The sequence below is a fragment of the Syzygium oleosum genome, unplaced genomic scaffold (assembly GCF_021117445.2).
Source record: "Syzygium oleosum isolate NSW1041296 unplaced genomic scaffold, Sole_v2.1 Sole_v2.01, whole genome shotgun sequence".
In the NCBI taxonomy this organism is placed as follows: Eukaryota; Viridiplantae; Streptophyta; class Magnoliopsida; order Myrtales; family Myrtaceae; genus Syzygium; species Syzygium oleosum.
The window spans coordinates 6,748,564-6,763,601 of record NW_026607485.1 but is presented as its reverse complement, the minus strand read 5'-3'; the positions used below and the strand labels follow the sequence as shown (position 1 = coordinate 6,763,601).

Genomic DNA, 15,038 nt, shown 5'->3' with positions numbered 1-15,038 from the left:
TTATCGGTACCTCGTCGGTTCAGTTATATAACAGGAAAAGCCCGAGCTTCGGTGGTTTGGCCACCGTGATAATTACAAAGACAAGGCTAATGGAATGGACTAGTAACAATGACGGAACCTTAAAAGTTCTATCGTTAAGACTCGAGCAAAAGTTTTATCGTTAAGAAGCTCTCCTAGTTAGAACCGCAGCAAACGGCAAAACATCTCTGAAACTGCAGATGTTCCATCAAAGCCCCTATTTCTGGCAAATGATAGTGAACAAGAAACGAAAGCCATCAACTTCCCAGTCTCATCCATGAAAACCATCAACTTCCCAGTCTCATCCACAATCATGTACACACTAGAATCGCAACTGCGAAGCCCGCAAAGCTGCTATAAGCTTGTGTTCATGAAAGCATTAACAGCATCGAGATCAAACCACCTGCGTGTCGAACCGATTCGACCCTTCCAAGAAATACTCTCGTGAAAGCTAACTCCTCCCAAAAGAACAATACAAACCTTAGTTTGAGGAAGGCGTAAAAGAAAGGACCAAGCTTTTATTTGTAATCAAGAATGGGCAATTGCACGGTTACATAGCTTCCAGCTGAACTCTAAAAGAGTATAAAACGAAGATAAACTATCCACAAGACACGCTGGTAAGTGATAACAACCCAAATAATGGTTTTCGCACAACTTAAAAGAGACCAAGTGCAACGACATGATATCAAGGGGGAAAACTTGACCCTCAATGTCTACAGCTCTAAACGTTTTGAATAGTGAGAGATCATTTACTTCATCGCAATTTGGTAGGCTCGTCGTCCTCGTCATCGTCATCGTCCTCGATGTCCCAAGTTAAATCCTCCTCATCTGCTGCGCTCAGGCGCTTTCGCAAATCGACTCTGCTCGCGCTGGAAACGCTGTCCCTCTTACCCTCGTCATTGCCGACCACGTCCTCGATCTCATCCCACCCGAGGTCCGCAACCTCGGGCATCGACGGCTGCGTCGAAATGATCGATACATCGCTATCCTTGCACGACCCGCTGGCATCCGTCTTATCGGTCTTCCCTTCCAAATTCGGTCTCTCGTCGACTTTAACTTCCGACGCATCGCTACCCGACTTCTCCGAATCCGACTTCTCCTCTTCTTCGCCGGCCACGCTCTTCTCCCGAGCCTGGACAAGCCCAGACGACGAAGCCTCGCCGGTGCCCTCCTCCGTTTTCACCGCGTCCGGCGCATCTTTCACCAGCACGGCACTTTCACTTTTTGCCACCAATGCTTCTCCTCCTTCCTCCTCATCTTCATCCTCGAAATCCCACCTCAAATCCTCCTCTTCTTCCCCAGAGATCGCCCGCTTCACGAGCCGAGCTCTGGCATCCTCCGCTGCCTGGAGCTTATGCACTCTGTAAAAGTACCTAGACCAGAAATTCTCGTGATCAACTTCCTCAGGCACAACCTTGGCATACATTTCTCTCATCGCCCCACCCTCCCCAGTCAAGCTCTCAATCTCCTCCCTCTTCTCCTCCAGCGAAAACCCTAATTTCCACTCCCCATACTCCTCCGAACCCTCCGGCTCGTCGCGGTACACGCTCGCATCGCTCTGAATCTGGCGCAATTGCGCGTCGAACCTGCTGTACTTCCTCACATCCGAACTCTGCGCGCCGCCGCCGCCGCCGCCGCCGAAGTTGCCGCTGCCGTGATCGGACGAATCGGAATCGAGATCCAGCAGGGCCTCCTTGCCGTGGGAGAGGATCTCGGCCGTGGACTTGAGCACGGTGGCGCCGATGTCGTCGATGGCCTGCCCGACCGACTCGAGCGACTCCTGCGCCGCGGAGGCGCCGGCCTCGAGCGAGGTGGGGAGGTCCTTGACGGCGCGGGAGGCGGCCTCGCGGATGACCGCCGTCTCCTTCCGGAGCCCGGACCCGAACTCCTCGAGATCGCGGCGGTAGGACTCGATCGCCGACTCCGACCGGGTGGCCAGGGTCTTGATCAGCCCCCCCAAGCTCCACGCGCCGCCGGGCGATCCGGGGCTCGGGTCTGGGACCGGGTCGGGGCGGGGGCTCCGGGGGGATTCCGGCGGGCCGTCGTCGGAGAAGACGGATTTGAAGAAATCCATGGGAGGAGAGAGAGAGGGGGATCCGGCGGAGGGAAGAGAGAGAGAAAGAGAGAGAGATTGATACAAGGAAAAGGGAAAATCGGTGGAACTTCTTTTTACCGTTTTGATTGATTTTAGCTTCTCGAGATTTCATGATCAATCGCGGTCAATCCTATTTTACCTGACATCGTTTTGCATTTCACCCATGGGGCCCAGGCTCGGCCTCGTCTGAACCGATGTGGTCGAGCCTCACCTAGCCATGGCAAGGCTCACCCTCGCAAGTAATGGCGAAATGTACTAATTTAGAGATTTTCTGAGGTAAATTTATCATAAGTGTATCAGTTTGAAGTTTTTCGCAAGATTAGTCCTTTTTTAAATGTATATCACATTCATGCTTTGTTTTTTTTGTCAAACACAATCATGATTGAAGAAGAGCGATAAAATTGTATGTCGAGATGTGGCTACTAAACGAAACGCTACATATCTAATGCTTGAAGGTGGTCTTGTCTTCTATGGAGTATAGCAAATTCAGTTTCATTTGAAAAAGGCAATAAATATTTAGGATGAAGTATTAGTTCTACGGCTACGAATGCTAAAGAAGTTCAAAAAATTTCGGAAGTGTTAATAGTGTTGTTTTATCTTTATTAATAGTATTGCCAACAATTTTAAAGGGCAAAATTGCTAAGAATTAGAGTTTGGATTTGATTGGGTGTCGGTTGGGTTCGAAATGGGTTGTGTATAAATCGTTAAAACTGTATTACACAAAAATAGGTCAATATGGATTAAATGGATTAATTTTGATTGGACCTATTTTAAACCCACCAAAATTCAACCCGACCCACCCATTCAATAGATTTTTTTTTTGGTCGAAACCCGTTCGATAGATTTACCTACAGCTAAACTGCCCGAGTTTATGAAGACTCGATTTTCATTAAGTAAAGTAATTGTCCTCGATTTTCTCTAATTACATTTTTCTTTAAGCAACTTTTGATTTAATGCCATCTTCCTGAACAAAGCTCCATTTCTTTGTTTAAAAAAATTCCAAATTTATGGAGATTGACAATTTAATTGATATTTGATATACTTCCACTTTATTGCCTTTTGCTTGATCAGCTTGTTTATTGTTTTCCTAAATCATAACAACCAGCTAAAATAAATGACATCCAATCCATTTCGGCATATGATAATAGGGAAGAATTTTTTTTTTTTTTAGGGAAAATGAGACAAACAATCCTTGAACTTTGACTCAATGTACAATTTGGTTCCTGAATTTTTAAATTATTTAATGTAGTCCATGAACTTTAATCCAATATTCGATGTGGTCCATAAACTTTCAATTTGTTCAATATGGTCCATAAAATTTTGGTACATGTTCAATTTAGTCCCTAGACTATATGATAATATTCAATGTTATCACCAGTTTAGGGATCACATTGAAAAAATTAAAATTTTAGAGATCATATTGCATATTGAGTTAAAGTTTGAGAATCAATTGAACAAATTAAAAGTTCGATGACATTTGTGTCATTTTCCCGAAACAAAATGGCCGAACCCCAATGAATTGCCATTGCACTATGAAATCATCAAGGCGTTGGGGAATAAGGGACGATAGGCCTAGAAAGCCTAAGTCCAAACCCATAGAAGGTCCAACTCGAGCCCAAGAGAAATGGTTCGAAGGCCATTGCACTATGGATTCATCAAGGGATTGGAATAGACATAATTTCTCTCAATGAGCCGTCAAGTCCATGAACACACACCTCCTCAATCGAGCGACGGACCAATTCCATATCTCAAAAAGAAAATTCAAGAAAGACACCATGATCGCCTGCATAATAAAATTAATTCGTCATTAGCGGGATTAATCAAAGGTTCCGACGGATCCATTAAGCCCTCGGAATTGATTGGATCATGAAACCTATCTCTTTTGCCAAGAATTATAGTAGCTACGCAATGTTATGAGCATGGAAGGTGGGCATTGCTTATTTTATTCGTATCGCGTCTCAATCCATCATCAATTCTGTTGTTAGTTAATTCATTTTTAATAATCTCCACTTTGGCAACAAATCGAATGTGCTGGCGTGATTCATCTCGGCCTAGGCATTAACACCATGCTCATTAGGGCATCGACTCCGTAATCATTATGATGTTGCCTCTTGGAGTAGCAACCTTCGCTTATTTTAACCATCCTTCGCAATCTCCAAAGCCCACCAGGTTCAAAGAATTCCGAGAACAAATGGAATATAATAAGGAGGAAGACTAAGTCGAAAACGAAAGATCGGGCCGACAAAATCAATCCATCACGTCTCATCTTGCCCTATAAATTGTTTGGTAGAGGATCGGGTATAGGACCGGACATGTTTTTATATCGTAACAACAGTGGAGAACGTGGAATGTGTAAATCAAAGCCATGTCTTGATCTTATTCGAGACACGGTCGCCGGAAAAGTTATGTCTTCATCTAAGCTTTAAGTTCGAGCGATACCAAAACCCTAGTTTGGGTACCTTCGAAAAGGAAATTCATCACTGAGTTTCTTTTTTTTGGTTTTGGCCGGATTTCGGTAACGGGTTTTCGAGCCAAAGAATCCATCACCTCCCATAATTGAGGATACCGAAGAAAACTAGTAGTTTGTATCCTCATCTTCATGTCCCTCCTAGGTTTTACAAGTGCGATGGGCATGATCATACGAGCTGTATCTTTTAGAATGTCTGATTCCTAGCAATGAAGCAATTAATTTAAACGTGGATCGACGGTCGAGGGTTGAAGATGTCGGGCGAATGCGATGCTCTTAGTCATTCGATAGGCCACTTGATTCTATATAACATGCCAAAGGGAGTAAGGAGAAATGATGGGAGCTTCTCGACAACTTGGAGAACCGAGTTGGTGAAAAACGCCACGGACGTATATAATAAGTGGGAGGTGAGTCAGCTCGCAGAAGAAGTGTGATTAGCATGCTACTTTCGTAAGTCAAGCTGCCGACATCTACAATGGAAAACAAACTACACTAACGTATTGTATTCTTGCTGTGGGACACATCCATGAGCTACGAGAAAATAGGAGTTAAGACTACCACACATCTCGGCTCTGCGATGCGGATCGTTGTGCACGATACGTGTTCGATTCCCAGCTGAATTAGGCTTACAACCGACTGGATATGACGGCTCGAGCACGTTCGGTGTACACTCGAGACGGTCCGCCACATAACAAAGCAAAAAGTAAATGTAGGAATTGGTTTGAACCTGAAAGAAGCTCTTCCGAAAGCAACCCGAACTAGTTACTGGTGTCATCAGAAAAGCAAAAGTGAGAAGAGGACTGAACTTTATCAATGGTGAGAGAAGAAGACAAGGAAGATACTTGCACTGTACGGGAGGGAAGAAAGACATCATGAAGCTTTTTACAAGCTTCTAGAGAGAGAGAGAGAGAGAGAGAGAGAGAGAGGTTGAAGAAGCTACAGGGCAGAATCAAAGGCCTGCCCGAGACAGCAATCGATCAAGATTCTCTGATACTCCCATCGAGAAGGCAAGAGTGCAGCAATGTTTTCTTTAGGGTTTTCTTTTTATATGTCGAAAACGCGAGCACGAGAGGAATGATATGCATGGCATGCCCATGCAGTTCTTTATTTTCTTGATATAATTGAGATTTAGTCCCAATCGAGATTGATCTTCATCTTCACTGTCCCGGGGCTCGAGAGAATATCCATGATTTTGGTCACTGTCCTCTGTCTGGTTTTTTCTCCTTTTTCTTGTGCGTAGGCTGTTGTCGATCGATGTCGATGTTGGAAGGAATAGAGCCCGACATGAAACGGTGATTTTGATAAATAAAAATTGACACCAAGTCTTTTTTTTTCTCGTGAAAAAAAGCTGCAAATTTCAATTGATCTCGATAGATTTATGTTCGAATTTTTCTTTTTAACAAAACCATACTATAAGCAAAAGCTGAGCGCAGCTCCATGTCAATCCATAATCAAATTTGAATCAGCTTGAGTCCAATATAAAGTTCACCTAATTTGATGGGCGAAATATGTCCAAATAGAGACCATATAATTCGAATCCATGCAAATATTTCTCATGCAAAAGAATCGAGTTATATTCAACAAAAGAAAACATCGATGCTGATGTGTCGGCGCCATGAGTTCAATGAGATAATCCTTATGTTTTAAATTAAAATTTTAGATGTTACTAGACGTGTAGCCTTAACACCAACCTATTGGAAGGGGACCATAACCTTTATGAATCAACACAAGTTGCTACTTGTGACACAATCATGTCATGTTTTTCACTAATGGGTGGAGTCATTGAATAGTGTATTGACCTTGGCCACTTCTTCAATCCAAAGACAATACTTCGATATCGGGACTATAACGAGTTTTATTTTGATTAGCGTGGGGTGTACACTCGAGAAGGAGACGTCATAATAACATAAATCACAATTCTTAGTATATCACTTGCCTACGAGATTTGTTATAAGATGTTTTATCTATCAATATATATATATATCATATAATCGGAGAAACTGTGTAGTTCGGCCTCATGCTACTATTTGTCATCCACAGATCAATCTTAGACTGAAAATATGTGGGGTTTACCTTGATAACGGCAAAAGGATCAAAAATAAAGTTTTGAGAGGGATGTTTCATGTATGTACATCCAATGACTTTTCACTAGAGCACTAGTTCTCTTGGTCACATATTCCCCCAAAAAAACGATTAACAAGGGGGCAAACAATGGTGGGCTCCTAAGAAATTTCAAGCAAGATATGGTGCGCGTGGCACAGTAGCACTAAGGTTAATACTGCTCAACTAGTGCTCCAAAAACAACCCATTAGATTTAGAAATTTGCCACATGTGGGCAACTGTGAGCATGCGAGCTTGCACGACGGCTAAAGAACAAGACCCCGAAAAAAAAATACTTTAATAATCGATCATATAACTAGTATGGTGTAACAAACCGGTCACCTTATTCACATTATATGTATACCAACTCGCTTTGATTTTAAATTATAAGAATAGCACATTTGATCGGCTTGTTTCTATATATGTCACCATTACATTATGAATCCGATATACAAAATACAATTTGTAGAGGCATATTTGATTCTACATACGAAAGAATGCAAATATTTTCTCAAGCAAGAAAATTCTTGTGGGGTCTTCGTGTCCAAGAATCACTCAAACCCTAGATCAAGAAATGGACCTCATGTGCCATGGAGTTGGGGCACATACTCAAGACGATGTGTGTAGTTTGTGTGGGGTCTTGACATTGTTGTTGTCAGAGACACATAAGTGGGTCCAATCATAAGCTCTTTTTTTTTCCTTCTTTCTCTTCGGGCCTCTCCATGATCCTTGTTGGGAGGAGTGAGCTGAGGGAGGCTTAGGTTAAAAAGGCGACTTTTGGGGGACCAAATCAAGATTAGGGTTATCGATTTTTCCAATATATTCTTCCCTTGACTTGTCCTTCACCAAAGCCCACATGAGTTTGTCTTCTACAAAAGAACATTTGAGTCACCATCTTTATCTAGAAAATAGCTTATTCAAATATCATAAGCTGAAGTAATTCATGACATACTCTTAAGAAAGGATCCAACAGCCTTCAATAAAATGGTATTTGTACCCAAAATCGACACAACTAAGTCGGTAGAGAATACCTAAGGGCACAAGACAACTCTCTCTAAAGATATCGACAAAATAGCCTCGTAAACTCAGGAGAAGGGGTACCTACTCACAAAGGAAAAGTGATGCCCGTCGTATTATCTCTCAATATTCATACACACCATCACTATGCAATACCCATCAAGACCATGATATGCTTCTTTTTATTTTTCTCTTGTTTGGAAAGAGCAATTCAAGAATGGTACATGTTCTTTTAACACAGAAACGTGCATACGTATCGGTGGATAATGAGATGGTGTGTATTGCGCGTGAGATATGTAAGCTTTGGGGTTTGGTGGGTGCGCGTGCAAGCACAGAGATGTGGGTATGTGGTCATCATGTGGTGGTGCCAACAACAGCCACCATTTTAATGCATATATATAAAAGATTTTTTTCCTACTTTTCTTTAAATTCGATTGAAGCAGACACTCCAAAATCATTTCATGCCTTAAAATTGCAAAATCTGATTCTGAACTCAAAATTCGCCATCATTGCATTACCCCCTCTCAACTTCCTTTTCTCATCTCTCCTTCTTTTGTCGCCACGCAATCCCTAGCTTGTATGTAGTCTTCTCTTTTTCACCTTTTCTTTTTTTGCCAATGGGATTAATTTCTTGAAGTCAATCATGTTAGGGTGGAAGTGCAAATTCATTTGGAGTAAAGAGGATGCTTTTGCTTGGTCTAACTATGCCTATAATCCTCACAAAGAAAGAGGGACCAATTGAGAGTAAGTTTAGTGAAATCAAATTGATACCAAAGGGAGACTTACACATATGAACTTCGAGGGCTGGTTGAGTGGGTGAGGCAACTAAAACTTTGCCCCCCATTAGGGTTTCTTGGCAAAATTTGTTTGCCACCGCAATCTCTTAAGTCATGAGGAGCCTCGATTTCTCCAGAATCTCTTGTTATTAGTACAGATGATTTGCCTTTAAGCATATCGATCACGTCACATTACTCGACAATATAACACAAAAGTGGATAACGTTAGAGGACTCGATGCTTAATAGTATTTTCAAGGGCAATCGAATAGTGATGGTTCAGGGAGGGATTATCTATGGATACGAATGGGATTCTATGATGATGATTGTGCCTCCCCCATGTACATTTTGCATCGAGAATCAAAATCATGTGGATGCGCTTTTCAACCTCATGATCTGATGGGTGCCCTCCCTAATTTTGGAAAAATCCTCATTATTTATCTGCCACGCATGATTTTCTTTATTTCCCTTTCCCCTGCAAAAAAAATACCAAGCAATTATTTTATTTCCACCAAAAACAGTGATGATATTTGGGCACGTCGTCCATCCTTTCTTAATGAACAAGGACAAGGTTGTCCCAACTCTCGAGCTGTTGTTTTCATTCGACGCAGTGGGTTCTTTGCTTTTTCTCATGATACATCCGCCCATGCTCCGTCCTAAACAAGCTTCTAGCTTGTCAAAGGTTAAATAGAAAAGTCACTGTGCAATCAAAGTTCAACATGTCACTTAAAAGATCTACCATGTAATTTATCTCCACCTATAGAGATAATTAGGAGATTCTCAATATCCATATCTTCCTTAACTAGGAAGTACGTAACCGACCAAAAAAAAAAACTAGGAAGTACGTAGAGATTAGACGATGGCATGTGCCGTCGCCTGGCCAACTCAGTTTCTTTTTTAGGGTAAAGACGGTTCCCTTGACACCGTACGAGAGCACAAGTTATAACGCTCCAAAACTCGAATCATGGACCTTTGAATTCCTAATTATTCTTATTCTACCTATTATTCACATTCTTCTGTTCATGCTTAAGATGGATCTGTTCAAAGTTCTTGGGGGGAAAAAACATTTGCATGTCTAATATAATCTCTATTGTGATTGTTCTAGTCCTGCCCTTCGCACGCTTTAATCAGCTAGACTTCGGTGGACGTTGTCAAGAAATGCAAAAAACTAGGGTTTCATCATCCCATCAGCTGATCATCAGTAGGCATTCTCAAGTAAAAAGCATTGGCATATGGATGTAATTCTTGGAGGGGGTGACTGCAGAACTACATATTATATAAATAGCTCACAATGTTGTCCATTAACATGAAACTTTTGAAGTTAATCATGCTCCATAATCAAGGTTAGTTGGAGGATTAGATGATTGAGTGGCCGAGCTTAATTTGACTCCCGCCTATCTCTTAAGTCTGTTTGTGTGTCTCCTTTTGGTTAAGCTTCGCCACTCGACAACACCTTCGAAAAGATGGAAGATAGTTCAGTTAGGATCGGGGTGAAATTATTCTTGCCATGAATACTGTTTGCGTTCTCAGGGACATGTAGCCCATAATGGTGCTTGCATGTTGGACAACTCTGTTTTCCGGTTGTTGCTTGATTTTTCTCTAAACATATGCCTTTTTCCTGGGCAAGTATTTTGTGTGAGCGTTACATCAGCGCTAATGCCGCATTTTTAGTGAACATTGAAATTATGGCAAATAAACCCCTTGAATCGACCCAATTATTTGGGAGGGAGGATTTCCAGCTCGAGAGCTGGAGGTCACACGTTTGAATCTCATCAACTACGTGCACACTGCTCTGGATCGGGGTCACCTGTGCTTGACCGTTTATGGGGCTTGGAGGGTGTTTCATAAACCTTCAGGTATCCGGGTCTCTATGTCAAAGCTCGTGAATTATCGGCAAAACAAACACAAACAAAGATTGGATTGGAAATGGCTTAACGCGACATGCGTTAGCTTGGATTTCTTTTCCCCCCTGGTGATGAACCCCTTCTTAGTAGCCTCCATGGTGTTCATTGCAAATTGATGGTTTTCCTGATCTTGCCGAGACACGAAATAGAGACCGGAAATTCATGTTCGACGGGCACGAAGATGACCAGTTTTTGTCCTGTGGATCTTCTTTTGTCCCCTCAATGATCACCCGGCACCATTATTGTGTGCGCACAGAAAAATAACACTTCAGCCAAAAGACACGAAAAAGGAGGAAGGGAAAAGGCGGAAGAGGAGGGTTCTAACACGATTTTGCTCCTACCCCTTTTTCCAAATAAATGTCAACAAAGGAAAGAGTAAATTTCTTTAGGTTTCTATAGAGTTATTTCGTTAGAAAGTATACATATTGTCCCCTACCAATATATGTATCTGATGAAAGACTCTGAAAGAGAAAAAGGGCAAACACAGACATCATCTTAATCGCTTCATAATGCTAATGGCAATCATTGTTCCTGGTTGCCTCACACCCGCATGCCCTCTCTTTCACTTGCTTCTCTCTCTCTCTCTCTCCCCACTATATATACACTCCACTCCTTCCACATCACTACAGTCACAGTCCCATCCCTTATCGCACCACCCATAGTCCCGAGCCTTCTTCCTCACATCTTTACACCATCATCAATGGCCGCTTCCGGTTTCGAGGGCTTCGAGAAGCGCCTGGAGCTCCACTTCTCCGGCGACAACCCGGCAGCGGTCCGAATGGGCCTGCGGCGGATTGGGTTCGAGTCGCTGGAGCGGGTCTTGGACGAGGTCCAGTGCACCGTCGTGTCGGCCCTCGGAAATGCTCACCTGGATGCCTACGTGCTGTCGGAATCGAGCCTCTTTGTGTACCCGACTAAGATCGTGATCAAGACCTGCGGGACCACGCAGCTGCTCAAGTCGGTCCGTCCGCTGGTGGCTCATGCCCGTGATCTGGGCCTCACCCTATGCCTGTGTAGGTACACCAGGGGCAGCTTCATTTTTCCTCTCGCCCAACCTTTTCCCCACACCAGCTTTCAGGAAGAGGTGGCCTACTTGGAAGGTTGCTTGCCCACTAACGCTTGCTCCAGGAAGGCGTCTATCATGCACTCCCACGTGGCGGCCACCCACTCCTGGCACGTGTTCACCGCGTGTGATCCGGCTCTCGTTGCGGACGCGTGGCCGGCACCGGACGTTATCTACACCGTCGAGGTGTGCATGACCGAGCTTGACAGAGGGCGGGCGCAGAAGTTCTTCGGGCGGCCAGGCGACGGGAAGACTGGCGACTCGGCTGGGAAAGAAATGACCGCCGTCACCGGCATCGGGGAGATCAATCCCGGGGCACTCATCTGCGATTTCGCTTTTGACCCGTGCGGGTACTCGATGAATGGGATCGATGGCGACCGTTACTCGACGATACACGTGACGCCAGAAGAGGGGTTTAGTTACGCAAGTTATGAGTGCGTGGGATCCGTATACGACGATGGCGATGACATTGTAAGGATGCTGAGACAGGTGGCGTGGGTGTTCCGGCCGGGGACCATGTCGGTGTCGGTGACGAGCGTGAGCAGCCAAGTATGGACGAGAGTCGCGAATGCGCTCGAGCCACTAGGGCTGAAGTGCCGGAGTTGTGCAACGGATCAGTTCCCAGAAGCCGGGACAGTCGTCTTTCAGACGTTTACATCTAGACGTGCGTGATGACAGCGACGAAACTGGTTGGTATAAATGAAAAAACAAAAAGAGGGTGTAGGACATAATATTAGGAGTTTAGAAGAACAAGAAAGAATTTCTAGGGGGAACGGTTGAGCAAATATATATGTGGAGTTGACTTGTGTTAGATAAAAAACATGAGACATAGGGAGCCAGAAAGAGAAGGTTGATGTGCAAAAGTTGTAATAGGGGGTGGGCTCATCATGATAATGCACCCCACTTATGCTAAAGTTTTTGTTTGTCACGCCTAAGTTTTTTGCGGTTTATGATAAGTGGGGAAGAGCATTGATGTCGTGCTTTCATCAACCTTTTTTCTTGCTCTTTATGAGACCAATTGGTTTTTCTTTTTGTGTAGTTTCATCCTGTTTTTATCTCCTCATTCCCACTCTCCTGATCACTCCTAAGACAGATTAGATGAAAATATTGATAGCATATGGATTACTTACGTTTTCCGGGGGCTTTCGTTTCATACATATTTGATTATGCGTATGGTGCCTGCTAGCCTCACCCAAGCCAATAAGCCCCGAGGGTGCAATTCGAGCCAATGAACCCATATATAAATTGGGGATGTGATTTTCACATTCGATCTCAATCCCACGCGAGTCCTGCTCTCGTCCTAGCTCGCCGCGCATCCCCCTGAGCTTTCTCACCAAATCCTAGTCCACCCTAGCTAGAAATCAAGACGTTCTCAGCATTCATAAGATAATGATCTCATGTCAACGTAGTCGATGATTTACAAACAACTCGCAATACCAGAATTCAGCTCATGCTCTGCAGAGCTTCTTTCCTCCTTCGATTCAAATAAGGATTTCTATTCAGTATGTCGGCGATGTAGAAGAAACATTGCCCCACAAACTGGATTCAAATGTCCCCACGTGTAGTCTTTAATCTTGGTAATTGATTTGTTTCATTGTGCAACCTGGATTTGGATGATCACTCCTCTACAATCAAAGCCCATTCAGGTGTAGCCCAATTGTCCAACGAGTTCAAGGCCAGACCAAGCATATGTACCGGGCTTTGAATTGAGGATGCTTCTTCCATTCCTAACTAAATTCTAATTACTGTATAGGCCTGAGGAATTTCAATTGGAACCTTCCAAGTCCAGCTGCAACCATCTTCAGGCGAATCTGTCCTTGAAACTGCCAATGGAACCCAACAAGTACAGATTGGAGATAAACAAATGAAGATTTGACTTTGGAATCAATCCATGGCAAGCTTTTAATTAAACAATGTTCAGACAACAGAGGCAGATCACTGACCTCTTGCATTTAGTGGACTGTGATGCTGTGGTTTTTGTCCATATTACATGTGATCTGATGAAAGAGATTTTTATATATCTATAGTGGCAAATCGATTTGCCAAGGAAGAAAAGCTTTGCTATGTGCATAAATTTGAGTCAATAATTTGCTGAGAAACACAAAAGCATTAACACTGAGGTAATCTTTGACACCATCCTGAAAGTTACGTCATGTGTGAGGCTTACGCGAAACTCATAAGAAATTCCATTTGGTCATAGGAGACTCAACCGAAATGAGCATTTTAATCGTGGGAATCGCGACGGTCCTTAGACCGACGATTCAACCCATTTATCAACTTGAGATGGTGTGGATATTAAGACGAATTTAAGGCCGTTGTATCAAAATCATCGGCAAAAGCCTTCATTTAATTTGAAACGTAAGGAAGAGTCATTTCACTAGACTACTAGCCGTGGTCCATAATACAACTTGTGTCTTCCCTAGTTCTTGTCTTGCGTCTATGGTTTTTGTCAGAAGGAAAAAAAATAAAGTTTCCATTCTTTTCCGATCGTGGAGTCTAATAATGATATATGAATAAATGCAAGATTGAAAGAAAATAAAAATGTAAATTTAAATGAAAATAAATGCTGGATGAAGGACAACCTATTCAATTATTTGACAAGAGATGATCTGTGGGGAACTCTGCCAAGACAAAATTTACACTCCACTGTTTTCCCTGACTCTCAAGTAAGCCATCCCTGTCTACACCTAAGCACACCCAATACAATAATGGAGACTGTACAGCTCAATGGAATTCCGATTTGGTTCCTTGAGTTAGGATCAATGTTAGGAGAATCCGATGTGATCGCTTGGGAAAATGACACGAATAATCAACTTAGATCTAGATACAATGCTTTACATACCAAGTTAGGAAACTCGCATCGATCGTGATCCTTCCCTAGTGAAACTTCATATATATTAAGTTCAGTCGGTATTTGGTCGACTTAAAGTTACTATCACGTTTTTCAGCGACCTAACTTGACCTACACCTAACGATGACCTCTTATAGATAATAAAGAAAAAAAAAATTTCGAAAATGTCAGATCAGGCACAAAGTATGCCAATCATAAATGTGAATAACGATAGAAATTATTTAACAGTGCAAAACTCTAATAGATTTGTGATGCCTCTTAAAATTTTATTCTGCATAGTTTATCATTTTATTTTCGCTTACATAGGCTAATATTGACATGCATGCCAAAAAAAATCAGATTTATATGTGGCCAATTAGTTTTCCATTTAGGCTCCATTCGTTTGGCGGAAAATATTCTCCTTTAGGAAAATATTTTCCCGGAAGTCATTTTCCTGGAAAATATTTTCCCGAACATAATTTTCCGGTGTTCGCGACCAATATGAAAAAGTTTCGGAAAATATTTTTCGCGCCGATCGGCAGCGCCGGCGGCGGCGGCCGGCGGCGGGCGACCGGGCGGCGGCGTCCGGCGGCGGGCGACCGGCGGCGGCGTCCGGCGGCGGGCGACCGCGGCGGGGGACCGGCGGCCGGCGACTGCCGCCGGCGACAGCGGCTCCGGCGGCGGCCGGCGACCTTAGTGGAGAAGAAGAAGAAGAAGCTCCGGAAAATGATTTCCGCTTTTGAAGAAGCGGAAGTCATTTTCCGTAGAC

General features: G+C 43.4%; 2 protein-coding genes across 2 annotated transcripts; one reads left to right on the top strand and one right to left on the bottom strand.

Annotated features, from left to right (window-relative positions):
• Positions 1 to 516: 516 nt before the first annotated feature.
• Positions 517 to 2,150, bottom strand: LOC115685067 (uncharacterized). The gene has a single exon (XM_030610068.2). The coding sequence runs from the start codon at positions 2,090 to 2,092 to the stop codon at positions 773 to 775; it is 1,320 nt and encodes a 439-aa protein (XP_030465928.1). The 5' UTR covers positions 2,093 to 2,150; the 3' UTR covers positions 517 to 772.
• Positions 2,151 to 10,840: 8,690 nt separating this feature from the next.
• LOC115685001 (S-adenosylmethionine decarboxylase proenzyme 4-like) lies at positions 10,841 to 12,475 on the top strand. Its single transcript, XM_030609970.2, has one exon. The coding sequence runs from the start codon at positions 10,927 to 10,929 to the stop codon at positions 12,109 to 12,111; it is 1,185 nt and encodes a 394-aa protein (XP_030465830.1). The 5' UTR covers positions 10,841 to 10,926; the 3' UTR covers positions 12,112 to 12,475.
• The last annotated feature ends 2,563 nt before the right edge of the window (positions 12,476 to 15,038 follow it).

What these genes read in the sequence shown, in the direction of transcription:
- LOC115685067 (XM_030610068.2), bottom strand. Translation starts at nt 2,092, where the DNA reads ATGGATTTCTTCAAATCCGTCTTCTCCGACGACGGCCCGCCGGAATCC.
- LOC115685001 (XM_030609970.2), top strand. Translation starts at nt 10,927, where the DNA reads ATGCCCTCTCTTTCACTTGCTTCTCTCTCTCTCTCTCTCCCCACTATA.